Consider the following 13259-nt stretch of genomic DNA (forward strand, 5'->3'; position numbering starts at 1 on the left):
ATGCGGGGCCCAACCGACGATGTTTCTGTGGACGAGGAGGGCGAAGATGAGGAACTCGGTGTGAGCCGACTGGTGTCGAAATTGGACTCGTTTCTCTCCTCCCTCGAGAGCAGACAGCAAGGTGATGGCATCCTCGAGGAGAAAAGGAGGAAAGAGGTCCGGAGTCTACAGGGAATCCGCCACTCTGCGGGAAACGTGCTCCATTCGTACCAAGAAGATGGAGTTCTCTGGCTCGTTGACCATTACCTCAACGATGTTGGCGCCATTGTCGCCGATGAAATGGGTAGGAAATATCCGCCTTCAGATCGCCCGCTCTCTCAAGTTGCTGCAAAAGAAAAATGCAAAGAGGAGCCCACTTTTCTTCGCGGTTTCCCGAACATTCACGGCTCCGTTTTCTGCGACACTTGGTAGTCCCTCTTCTGTGCCGTGCCCGTTGTCAAACCCACGTGTAGGCTCTCGCTTGAGAAAGCCCCGCCCACGCCCTCGACCCTTTACATGAGATTGAAGGCGCGCAGAAGGCGGGGAAATTCCCCGCGCGTCCTCGTTCCGCACATTTCATGTTTGTCAAATACTGTCCGAGAGTGTGAAATGGGGAGGACCCACCGGCGACGCTCTCGAGCAGGTTTTTTTCGGCTCTGGGCACGTTCGTGGGTTCGTGGCGCGCTGTAAAGACAGTTGGCTCGCTTGCACACACCGATTCACTCCAGCTCCAGACGTTCGAGTTGGACGACCGTCTCTCGTGCCGTGTCACGCATTTCTCTAATACCGGTGAAGGCTCAGAGTGGAGAGAGGGCCCGACCTTGATTCTGCGCAACAGGAGCTTCTCTGCCGCTCGAGTCACGAATCATCTCGTTCCTGTGTCCTTTCCGTTTCTCTGTGCCACGTTCGCGCCTCCAGGCCTGGGCAAAACGCTTCAGAGCCTCGCCTTTGTTTGCTGGCTGAACGAAGTGAGGCAGTTAGGTCGGCCCTCGCTCGTCGTATGTCCCCTGTCAGTCGTCAGCAGCTGGGAGGCTCAACTGCGCGAGTTTGTCGCCACTGCGCCGCCGTACATTCGAATCAGTGAAGGGCCAGACCACGGCCGGAGGTCGGCGAGCAATCTCCGGGTTCTTACCTACGTGGGCACAGCAGAGGAAAGGCACTGCATTCGAGAGAAGGTCGCAGATTACATGATTCGCCAGGTACTGAAACAGGGAAAGCCGAGGACGCGTGCCTGGTCACGCCGTTTCCCACTTTCGATTTCCCCGGGTGCACGCCAACTCATCGTAAATCAGGTGGACAGAGCTTCTCGGGCAGTCGCGTACGTAAACGTGAATCGCAGCGAGAGGAAACCGTCACCTGTCTCCCGCGGATGGAGGCCTTCAGCCGGAGGCGCACATCTCTCGCGCGTTGCTGACAAAGAGCTAGGCCCGGTGTCTGGAGTCCCGTTGTTTGTTTTCGTCGCTCTCCTTCGGCAGTTCTCCATCGAGAACGCGTCGTGGCTGCAAAAACAGGGCGCCCCGACGAGGCTGCGTTGTTCTGGTTGGCCCGTTCGTTATTTGCTTCGTCCAGCACCTCTCTGTTCGCGTCTTTGTTCGCCTTTCTCTTTGTCTTTCTCCGCGTTTTTTTCTTCCGCGCTTCTCATGTGCCTGTGCGTGGAGTCTCCTGCCTCTGCCCCACAGAGCCCCCAGGCTGCCTCCAGGCGGAACCAGGCGGCCCCGTTCGACCTTCTCCTTACCACGTACGAAACGCTAATGTGCGACATGCCTTTCTTCTCCATGTTTGAATGGGAGTGCCTATTCTTCGACGAGGCGAGCCGGTTGAAGTCCAAGAACAGCAAAAGACGAAACGCGTTTCTCCACCGCCTCAGGCGCCAGCACGTCGTCATGATGACTGGGACGCCCGTCGAAAAGAACCTCGAGGTACGCCTGTTGCGCAGAAAAAACGACAAAACACGGTGGCAGAGACGAGCAAAGAGGCGTGGTGACCGTGGCAGCGAAAACAGAAACGAGGCAACGTGGGAGCCCAGGACTGAAACGCCGATATGGAGGGAAGGGAAGCAAACGATGCGACGGAACGAACGAGGAGAGAGGGAGGAATCGCCGGTTGTCTCCAGAAAGAAAGGAAAAACCGAGAACAGAGAAAAGACTACAAGAAGAGATCGCCCGCACGGATCGAGGTGACGTGGTGGAACCTGTGATGGTATCGTCTGCCGAATCGTGTGTCATCTGTTTTTCCGTTTCCGTTCAAGCCCGTTATGGCCCCTGTGAGATCCACTGGCTCGGTTTGCGTCTCACAGGGGTGGCGATCGACGATCCGCTTCTTCACTGTCCGCTCTTTTTTCTATCTCTTTGAAGCGTAACTTCTCGCCGTCGTAAATCGAAACGCCCAGTGGAATGGCGCCTGTCAGTGTCTCTGTCAAGGCTGCGCGTTCCGCGCCCTGAGCCCCTTTCTGCTCTCTTCGGCAATTTTTCGTCCCTCACCTTCCTGCGGCTTCCCCGTGGACCGTTCTCGGCCACAAGTGATTTCCCGTGTCCTGTTCTGCGCCGGGGTGCTTTCATGGCAGCCCCGTCGGGCGTTCCTCCTTCCCCGCCTCTTTCCTTTCGCGCTCGCTCATTGCCCGTGCCGGTCGTGCCGCTCGACTTGTCTCTCCCGTTCGTCTCTCCTGCGATTCCCTTTGGTGCCTCTCTCTTCTGCTGCGTCAGGAGCTCTGGTCTCTCCTGCAATTCGTCCAGCCCGACCTTTTCACCAGTTCGACAGCTCTCGTCAACGCGTTCTGCTCTATCCCGCCCTCGCTGAGGCAGGGAGACCAAGAAGGAAAGAAGGAAGCGCCTCGCGTGCAACGAATACAAAGAAACAAAGATCTTCTGCAGAGACTCGTGAAAGCTTTCATCCTGCGGCGGCGCCTCAGTCAGGTACGAAAAAGCCTGCGCAGACCTACCCACCTCTCCACAGACATATATATCCCTCTTTAGATCAAAGCTTACACGCACCATACATAGATATATATATATATATATATACTTTTGTGTCGATTCACTTTGAAGTGTTGGAAGTCTGCTTCGTTTCTTTGAACCTTCCTGCAAGCAGCTTTTTGTTGGTGTTCACCCTTTCAGCTGCGTGTGTTCTCGCCTTTGTTTCATGGTTTTCTTCGCTGTCTGGAGTTTCGTGTAGATTCACTTTATCTCTCTTGCGTTCTTTCGTCGTTGCGCTACCGAGCCTCTTTTTCTCCTGCCTCCACTGTCTCCGTGCCCCGGCACTCTTTGTTCTCCTTTTTCCGTTCCTTCTTCTCAGTCCCCACGTCCTGCCGCGTGTTTTTTCTCGTCTCTGCTCTCAGCCCTCTGTTCTTCGTCGCGTGGATTTTCACCGGCGGCCCGAGTCTCTTGTTCTTCCTCTCAGGTGAAGGCTAGCTGGACGCTTCCGTCTTTGGTCGAGCTCGTCGTCTTCCTTCCTCTCACGCCTCTGCAAAGGCGTCTGTACTTTTGGCTGCTGACAAGAGAGAGCGAAGCCCTCGAGGCAGTTGACGATCTTGGCACTGCATTTGAGCAGGTAGGAACCGCGGGCAGTCGCCTTCCCCGCCCCTCCACCGTTCGTTATCCTCCCTGTTTCTTCCTTCCTTCTAAGCCCGCCAGGCACGGCCTGTGTCTCCAGGCGATGACGGAGAGCTGCGCGTGTCTTTCTTGGCGCTCCATCTTCTGCTTCTTCTCCGTTCTTACTGCGCCTTGGAGCCCGAAGGCGACGCCTGCGCTGAGGCTAGGCCCGAAGAGGTTCGGTCCTTCCGGCTTTGTGTCGACCTCTGCATTGATGCCAGGAACCGCACGAGTCTACGCGGAGAGAAACGAGTCGGGAACTGAGGAGCCTTCTCTGTGACGACTCGGGGCGGATATCCACTGCAGCGAAACAAATCGCTGCTCACATGAAAGGCAAGGCGACCGAAACGCGAGTGTTCCGTATATCTGCCGCATCTTTCACGGTTCGCGACACGCACGCGTGGGAGTCATCTCTTCCATGAGCCTTGTACCTGTACGGCTAGTCGTACACCTACGCGAACCTTGCGTCTCCGGGTTTTCGTCCCTGCCATGTTAGCGTCGACAGGACTGCACGCGCACAAGAACACTCCTCGCCCTGTCGCCCTCGTGCAAATAAAGACATACATACATACCTACATACATACATGCATACATACATACATACATATATGTATATGTATGTAGATGTATGTATATGTATGTGTAGATATTTGTTTATTTATTGATGGCTTTTGGTTGTTTCGGTTCCTTTCAGGCTTGTTAAACCTGTTCGTGCAGCTCCGCAAGTGCTGTAACCATCCGGCCCTGTTTCGTCTTCACGCCTCGCCGTCGCTTGCCACGTTTTCCTCGTCTGCGGTCGCGACTTCGCCGCCGTTTGACCCTGAACGCGCCCCGGGGTTCTGTTCGGAGGCAGAAGGCGACGACGCCCAGTCGTTGCTTCGCGACTCGTCCAAGATCGCAGCTCTCGATGCGATTCTAAACTTTTACCTCACGAGACAGGAGAAAGTGGTAGTCTTCAGCTTCTCGACCGCGATGCTGGACCTCGTCGAAGATTTCCTCGACGAGAAGGGAATCGTCACGGCGCGCCTCGATGGGAGCATGAGTGACGCCGAGCGTCGTGCGGCGATCGCTGCCTTTTCGGCCGAAGTGCGAGAGCGACGGACAGAAAAGAGATACGAGAAACAGGGGGCGTTTAAGAGGGACACAAGCGAGCGGCGCGAACCCCCTCCTAACGGGGTGGAGGAGACGGAGAAGGACACCGAGACAAGACACGAGAAACCGCAGCTGCAGTATGAGACACAGCGAGAGGTGGGGCGGGAAAAAGGCAGCTGTTCACACTGCACGTTTGCGTCTCGCTGTTGCGTCTTCTTTTTTGCCTGTTTTCGCAGCCGTCTCAGCGGCCAGTCCCCCCCGACGAGGCAGACTGCGCGGCGGTCTTCCTCGTGAGCGTCCGAGCCGGCGGCTACGGTTTGACTCTCTCGCACTGCGCAAGCGTCTGTGTGTTCCTCGAGGGCGGCGGCGACGGGAATCCACAGATCGAGCGTCAGGCAATCGCGAGGCTGTACAGACAAGGCCAAACCAAGAAAGTGAAGGTCATTCGCTTGATCACCAAGAGTACAGGTGAGAGCCGCGGGGGACGCGCCCGGACGAAAACGCCAAGCAGAATCTTGACGTCTCTCTCGCAACCGCGTGGCGTGCGGACTCCCAGGCACGGGTTTTCTGGGCACGCCTGCATGCGTGTTGTGTGCACGCCCACAAAGAGACAACACCGGGCATTCCCGCCGAGGTTTAGAACCGTCCACGAATCCAGATGGAATACACACACGACGTAATCCCGAGCCCCACTCGGGTTTTTAGGTAGGATTCAGCTGCATATGTTTCGGGAAGATTTAAAAGAATTTCTGCTCCCACACATACGCACATGCAAACCTCTGGGGGTTTTTTCGCATAGGGAAGAAACGTTCCGCTTTCGCATGAGGGTGACCGTCTGTGTCAATCGCGAATCTCTTTGCATGCAGTGTGCGCGTCGAGTTCTCTGTCTTTTTGCCTTTCTCTCGCTCTGTGCCGTCAGTGGAAGAAGTCATGTACTGGCGCGGCCGACAGAAACTGAAGCTCGCGTCCGACGTCCTCTCGGAAGACGAGACGGAGGAAGAGTCTGAGCGGCAGGGGAGGCACTCCTTTCTTTGCGCTGCGGATATGAAGGAACTGATCACTTGCGGGCTGTCGTCCCTAACGACGGGCGGCGACGGAGCGCAAAGACAGACGCAGGGGAGACAGAGGAAAGACGAGGGCGCAGAGAGCAGGCAGAGGGCCGAGGTGATCGTGGAGGGGCGACCCCACGTGGAGACGGCAGCCGGGCGGAGCGGATCTCCCGCATGGAAGAAAACGCTGTCTCTCTCTCAAGACGCGGAGAACAGTGGCCTCGACCTCTCGCAGCTTTCACGACTGCTCGCCGACGCCGAGTTGCCTTCCGACCGGCCGCAAGGAGACGAAGAAGGGAGCGAAGAAAGAGACACCGGCGCAAGAAGGGACACGAACCAGCTGTATCCGAGCCAACAACGCGATCGAGAGGAAAAAGCGCATGTCGGCGGCAGGGGCGCCGCCGCATCTGTCAAACGCCTGGGCGAAATCTCGCCGAGAGACCCAGACGGGGAAGGGAACGAAGAAAGCGTCGTGTGCGACCTTTCCGCGCAAAGAGTGAAGACAGAGCAGCACGGAGAAGGCGACGGGGTTGACAAGTTGCGAGAAGGAGAAAGCAGTATTTATATGTATGAAGGAAAGGACTACGCCGGTGTGTTGAAGCAGGCGCTCAGCAGCAAGCGAGCAGACCGAGATGCGCTTCAGAGAATTCTGGAAGAGGCCCGGCGAAAAGAAGAAAGAGAGAGTCATACTCCGAACCAAGATGCAGCCGGGTCCAGTGGTGACGGGGTAAGCGACATGCGGCTCTTCGGCTATCGCCGCATACATGCAGGAAACAGTGGCGGCGCGACACTAGGGTTGTGCGAATCATTGCGAAACCAGTCAGGCTCAGAACTCATCGCAAACCATTGGGATTGCAGAGTTCGGGTTTGGGGATCGGGGGGTTACGAGCAACATGACTTGGGGCGCTGAGAAATACCGGTCGCGACTGACTGCTGTTGATGCTTGTATCTTGGCGTTTCCCCCAGTAACGTCCCAGAAAAATTGCTTCTATATGTACATGGCTCTCTCCATCTCTACTTCTACGTACACATATCGATATATATATATATATATATATATTTAGGTGCAAATGGATATGGATGGCTTGGAGTGTGCATTTTGGCCGATGCGCGGCACAGACCAGAATGAGAGGATGTCTTCATTTGTCTGTTTCGCTTCTCTTCTATCGTGAATCTCGCTCTCGCGTTCTCTGCTGCGCCCTTCGCTGTTCTTCCCGTGTCAACCTGGTGTCTGGGCGTTCTGTCTCGTTGACCGCTCGTTTTGTTCCCTGTTCCTGCTCATTTCTTCCAGGCAGAAAGCCGGCGGTCCAGTCGCGCTCGGCGGGCGCCGTTAACTCCTGCAGAGCTCGACGCGCTCAGAGAAGACGCAGAAGTAGGAAAGAACGGGGGAGGGGACAGTTCGAACGCACGAAAAGGTCAGCACGCGATTCGCATACACCGGGCATCGGTTTCGGGAACGAACCATGTTGGTAGTTTAGCATTCTCGTTGGAGCGAAGGAACAGCCTGACAAGCACAGAGAAGGAAAGGCGTACACGCGTACCCCCACAGCTCCCGACGCGGACACTGAGGGGTGCCTCGTGGTTTTCTTGGCTCTTTGTCGCTCGTCGATTCCTCGGTGCATGGGGAAGACGGTGCTCGGTGGAATGGAGGCGAGCCCCAAAGAGGCGCCAGTCTCTCTTTTTGCGTGCGAATTTCTGTTTCTTGGGGAGGCCCGAAACGCATGCGTACCGCGCCTCGGATGATTGGGCGTCTTTTCGGTTCCTTCTGCGGGCTCCTCAGCGCAGAAGGCAGGAGGCTCGGCTGGAGCAATGGAGAGCAAACGGCTACGTCTCTCGATCGGTACAAGGCGACAGCTTCCCAGACGACTCTGACTGGCCAGCGAGGAGGGCGGCCGTCAGTGAAGGAGCGAGCGAACAGACGGAGACTGAAGGCGACGAGGAACTGCTGTGTCGCTACTTCCACTATCGGACAGGAGACGCGTCCCTCCCGAGGGAAAACCCTCCCGGCGCCATCGTTCACTTTGTTGACGCAGCCGGAACATGGCTCGAAGGCCGTGGTTTCTTCAAAGCTCTCGATAGACTGAGCGCCGTTCCCAGAACGCATTTGGCACTGGTGAGTCGGAGGGCGACCGTTCTCTCGGGCCCGCTTCACACAGCTGGCGATCAACAGAGACAGCGCGGGTAGGGTAAACTTCTGTGTGTCTGCTGGGGCCTCACCCATCGTCCTCGCGTCGCCGTCGCGCGCCGTGGTGTCCCTGGACCTCGCGCTTGTCCCGCCCCTCCCCACCGGGCTTTGGCCGTTGCTGGCGCTTGACGCATCCGCATGCGAGGCGTTTGCGCGCCTCTCCTGTGAGACTAGCGCGAATCGCGGCTGCGTCGCGAATCTCGGCTGCCCGATTGCTTGCGTGTCTGGTCGCAGGCGAAGAAGATGGGAGACCTCAGGTTGGGCGACTGCCACTTGGTCCCTGTGAACGCCTGCACGTTCGTGGCCTTTTGCGTTTGCCTCAAGCGCCACAAGCAACGCATGAGCCTGAGTCTGCCTCTCTTGCGGCTCGCGCTGCAGAGGCTGCACGACCGGGCCGCGCAACTCTCTCTGTCGCTCCACCTCCCCCGGTGCATCGTCCCGCTCCCGGCAGACATTGACAAGAATCCGCGTCTCCCGTCGCACGAACAGAGCTCGCGCGCGGTCGAGAAGCTGGTTCGCGCGCTCTTTAGTCGCTACCGACTCCACGTCTTCGTTTACCGCTACAGGCGGGCGGAGTGCGCCGGCGACGCAGGCGAGTCCAAACGAAGGAGTCGAGACGAAGACGAAGAGCGACGGCCAGGCAAGCGCCGCGAGACAGAGAACCCGACAGACACCGCGTCCTACGCGCTCACTGGTCGTGCGCCTGCGGCCGCCACCGAAAGTCGGCAGAGTCGACCTGCGGGTCTTTCCGGCGATGGGCAAAGCAGAGAGCACCGGCAGAAAACGGAGACAGGAGCCGGCGAAGCACGAGCGAGAGGAGTCAGCAGCTGGGAACTGAGGGCGGCCAGGCAGGCTCATGAGACAGATCCGTGTGCGCCTGACTGCTCTCGCGCTTTCGACGGGAACGTCCGGGTCGTGAAAAGCGAGGGAGACGACGCCACGCGCGTCAAGAGCGAGAAAGAGAGCGGCCCAGAGGCGCCCGCTTTCGGAGCGGAACGACTGCCGCCCTCGGGACAAGGCGCTGCAGCGCATCCGCGCTCCGCTGGCGACTCCGCGCGGACGTTCGGCACGGAGGTTCAGAGCTCGAAGGGGAAGGAGAAGACGAAGCGTGAAGGCGGCGCGACCGAGAACGCGTCCCTGTCGCTGCTCTCAGCAAACAAGGTGCGCGAGTGGAGAGGCCTGTCTGCGCGACGAAACAGCGGGTCGAGGGGGTCAGGGCTTTCTCGGCGTCCCTCGTCTGTTCGCCGGAGTGGAGGAAGCACACACAGGGGAAACGCAGATGCGCAAGGTAGTGATTCAAGGGTCGCGTAGGATGCTTTCGACAAATCCCGAAAAAGACGAATGCAGTGCTGGTCCCTTCTTTGAGGATCTAAAATATGCGTGGAGGGAAGAAGTGTACTATCGCATGCGTTCGGGCGCCCAACCTGAGAGGGACGAAACGTGTTGTGTTAACGAATCACGGAGAGCCAAGCAGCAACGCGTAGGTACGTGGGCGGTTCGGGCACGGACGGTTTTTTCTCTTTCTGCCCTTCCCTCTCTTGTGTCTGTCCTATTCCGTGCATCCTGTCGCTGACGCTCGCTCCGGATGACTCAGTTGTTCCCCGTCTCTTCTGAGGAAGCGCGGAGTCCGGCGCTTCTTCCTGTCCAGACGACGAGTCGTGTCCGTTTTCAAGATCGACCTGAAGCCGAGGGCGTCGAGTTTTCTGTGATGCGAGCGAGACTCGCTCGTCTGGCTGTGCCGGAAGGCGTCACCACCTGTTTTCGCCGTTGCCTTTTGTTGATGTTTTCCTTCCTACTTCAGCCTGCGTCCTCGGCTCCAACTGCGTCGCCCGCTGCGGCACCAAAACCGAAGGCGAAAACGCGCACAACTGCGTGGAACGCACTCCGGAAACCTCCACTGGCAGCGCTGGATCTTGCCGCTCCTCGCTGGGCTTCGGGGGAGGCCTCCGCGGGCACCCACGTTATCACGGGAGTGGGAGGCAGCAACGGAGTCCGGCCTTCTGACTTCGCAGGCAGAGAGGTAGTGATGGGCGAAAGTGAAGCGCGAGCACATGCAGACGCGCTGTTGGCGCGAAATCCAGAGTTCTCTCTCTCTACACCTTCGGTTCCCTCGTCGCGTCCATCCTCGTCTCTTTCCGCGTCTTCCTCGTCTTTAGCTTCCTCTTCTTTTCTGTCTTCTTCCCCCGCTCCTTGTCCCTTTTCTCACGCTGCTCCCACGTCCAGTGCGTCCTGTTCATCCTGTCTTCCTGCGGGTGATGGCGCATCGGCATTCGCTCGCGGCGGCCCACGAGTACGCGGGCTCCACGGCTGCGAAGATTCGAAACACCAGGCAGGCGTGGATGGAAGTCTGACTGGAAATGAGGATGCGACAACTGCAGAAGGACGCGTTGCTGCTCCTGGATGTCAGAATCTCGTAAAACGGGGAATCCACGAAGACTCGCGCAGTCTGCCGGGGTCCCGAGAACAAAAGTCTTCCGTTTCGAGGCAACCGTGCGACGCCCGTGAGGAGCCGCGTTCAGAACCTAAGGCCGAGTGTGCCGGCGACTGTGAAAGAGAAAACGCGGAGACGAATGCTGCTTCCGAGAAGCCTCTTCTTTCTGTATCTGTCCCGTCTTCTTCCTCGTCTCAGCTTGTCTCTGTCCCGTCTGCTGTTCGCTTGTCTCCTCCTTCGTCTTGTGCTCTGTCTTTGTCAGCTGGGAACGAGACGTCTGCATTTACCTCAAATCAGTCGGGAGCGTGCAGCCATTCTTGTCACAAGGCCTCTGTCCGAGTTCTGCCTGGGGATGGACGGCGCTTTGTGCAGGGAACGACACGCTGCCCCCCCTTGCGGCCGCACAGGCGACTCACGCCGGCGCCGCCGCAAGGCATTCCGCTGAAGAAACGCGGACTCGGGGGCATGTGCATGTGGATGCACCCGGCGATAAGGGAGGAAGTAGCGCTGTACTTGGCCGAGAAAGTCGAGCATCTCGGCGGGCGAGCTTGGCGCTGTCCAGCCTCGCCCTCCGCCTGGCGTCCTGAAGCGATCTTCGGTCCTCAAGCAACGGGAAGCGAGAGAGCGAACCCGGCGAGGCTTGGCAGACCGGATGACCACCCCACTGCGTCTGAAGAGAACGCGGACCGCGAGGAAGATATAGAACCAGACGGAGCGAGAGTGCGAGCGCCAGAAAGCGATTGCGGCCGCGTCGGGAGCGCCGGGCAAGAGATGGCGGAAGCGAGACGCACCGTGTGGCTTATTTTGCCCACAAAACTTCTTGAACAGGTATGTGAAGATGAATGGCCAGAGACACAGAACTGTGATATGGGCACTCTCAGGCGGGTCGAAACGCACGAAGATGTGTGTTCACGGGGAGAAGTGGGGCGACGGGTGGAGCAGTGGTCTTTTTCTTTCGACAGCCGTCGGATTGCATCGTGGTGTCGGCCAAAAATCTGTGTTTTTAGGCCGCCCTCCACTGCCAGCAAGGCGGTGCCGCGTCCGCGTCCCGTCCTCAGCGGCGTCACTTGGCGTTCTGGGCGAGTCAAGTGGACGCCGCGCTGAGTCGCGACAGCTTCATTTCATTTCTTCAGCGACACGCACTGAGTGTAGCTGGCGATGAAGTCTCTCCAGAAGAAAACGGTGGCGATCGATTGCAGTACGCGTGGAGTCTGCCGTGGATGTCGCGTCGAGGAAACGCGGGTCCATACACCGAAACTGCTACCGAGACGAACATGAAGAGGGACGAGGGCACTTTGCGCGAGGCCCTCTCGCGGGACAGCGTGTACAGCATGTCCCGCCATAACAAGGCGCGTGTGAGCTCTCAGAAGACGTGCCCACGGATCGTCGTGGAATTCACCGACTGGCTAGAAAGCCTCCTGCTCCATAAGGGAGTGATCGAGCCTAGCGAGTGGCGGTCTTACCAGCTAGACGTGCACAGGGCTGCGGTCGCAGGCTGCGTTCCATCATCCCTTTTGAACCTTTATTCGGTGGGACCGCTTCCCCTGTCTGTCGCAGTCACAGTGCGCATGCAACGCGCTCTAGGCACTGCGTCAGAGAAAGAGGAATTGCTCACAGAGTGCTGGACAGCCTCGCTGGATGCTCATCCCGACCCGCGGAACCAACAGGCGATGGATGTCGACACGGAGCCCGAAACAGGCACGTGGCAAGAGGGTAGGTAGGAGCGACGGGGGGGCGCGGAGCAACTCTCGCTAAGCCGTACAGTGGATAACGGTTCGTCCGCAGGGGACGAAGGTGGGGAAGCGCCAGCTTTCTGTATGAAGCTGTGCAGACGAACAGGTGCTCGTGGAATGATTCGAATTTCCTGGTGAATTTGCAGCAGTCCTTCTGTCAAGGGAGAGAGAGTGACGGTAGCTACAAAGCTACGTGGAGGAACTGTGCCGTGTCATAGATTCAGGTTCGCGGGTTCCCAGCCGGGGCGCTGCGTGTGCGCGAAAACGTTCGCGTGTCGACCGCGTCTCGCCCCCATTTTCCAGGCAAGACCCGTTCTACTTTTAGATTCGCTGCAGTAGTTTAACGCAAACTGACGCGACCGTCCCTTCCGATCAGCGGTCGGAAGGGACGGTCCTCACGCCGCAAAAACTACCCACACCATGCAGGGGTGGTAGACTGCGGATGTTCTGGGAGTGCCCGCTACGTCTTAAAGTGATCCGTCCAGCGTCTTCGGCGCTACAGATTCAGGGATCTTGAAAGTATCAGAGATTCGGGCATCCCTGTGTCCCCTCGCTTCGTGAGCAGGCGGATCGAACAGATAGTTCTCGCCTTCCCAGGATCCTCTGACACAAAAGTATCCCATCTCGCTGCTATGGCCAATGCTTTGACACGCAGTGAGCGCTGGTGACTACTACGGACCCCTTCCGTCGATGTCCCCAACACAAACACTAACGAACCGCCGGTTTCGGATGGTTTCCTTTAAACACCACACACGACGCTAGAACCTACCAGCCAGGTACGATATTAAGGAGTATGTGAAGTATGCGTGCAAAGAGGCGAAGTACATTCTGGTAGCGTGCACATGGCAGTTTGGAGCGGTCACCTGGACAGCTTGCATACGAGAAGGTGAAGGAGTCACCACTTGCGCTCAAAAGCTGTCTAACTGCCGTGGAAGATCGACGCCGGTTTGCGTACACTCGAAACTTTGGCAGAGAGAGATGGACATCTTCTGTGGGCGCCCTCTGTCCGAGGGTTCTGAACGTCAAAGATGGCGCAGCACAGATCCAGGATTGCGCATGCGAACTTGAGCGCTACAGGCATGCAAAGCATGGCAAAGAACCTCACCTAGAGGCATAGGCTTATTGTTTCCCCTTTCGCCCTAGTGTGACTCATCACTTACCGCTCTCCCTTTCGGCGGGGTTCAACAGGCCAACCGGAGTCCC

At 57.9% G+C, this 13259-nt stretch overlaps 1 protein-coding gene across 1 annotated transcript; it reads left to right on the forward strand.

Moving 5' to 3' along the window:
* NCLIV_042950 (putative SNF2 family N-terminal domain-containing protein) lies at positions 1-12044 on the forward strand (the record flags this gene model as incomplete). The annotated part of the gene is made up of 14 exons (XM_003881212.1): positions 1-283; positions 898-1178; positions 1659-1898; positions 2682-2891; positions 3376-3525; positions 4284-4814; positions 4895-5126; positions 5578-6434; positions 6999-7079; positions 7488-7820; positions 8127-9053; positions 9694-9912; positions 10696-11151; positions 11331-12044. 14 exons carry the CDS (start codon positions 1-3, stop codon positions 12042-12044), a joined length of 5514 nt encoding a protein of 1837 aa, XP_003881261.1.
* Positions 12045-13259: the final 1215 nt, after the last annotated feature.

Source organism: Neospora caninum, chromosome IX (genome assembly GCF_000208865.1).
Source record: "Neospora caninum Liverpool complete genome, chromosome IX".
NCBI classification, from domain to species: domain Eukaryota; phylum Apicomplexa; class Conoidasida; order Eucoccidiorida; family Sarcocystidae; genus Neospora; species Neospora caninum.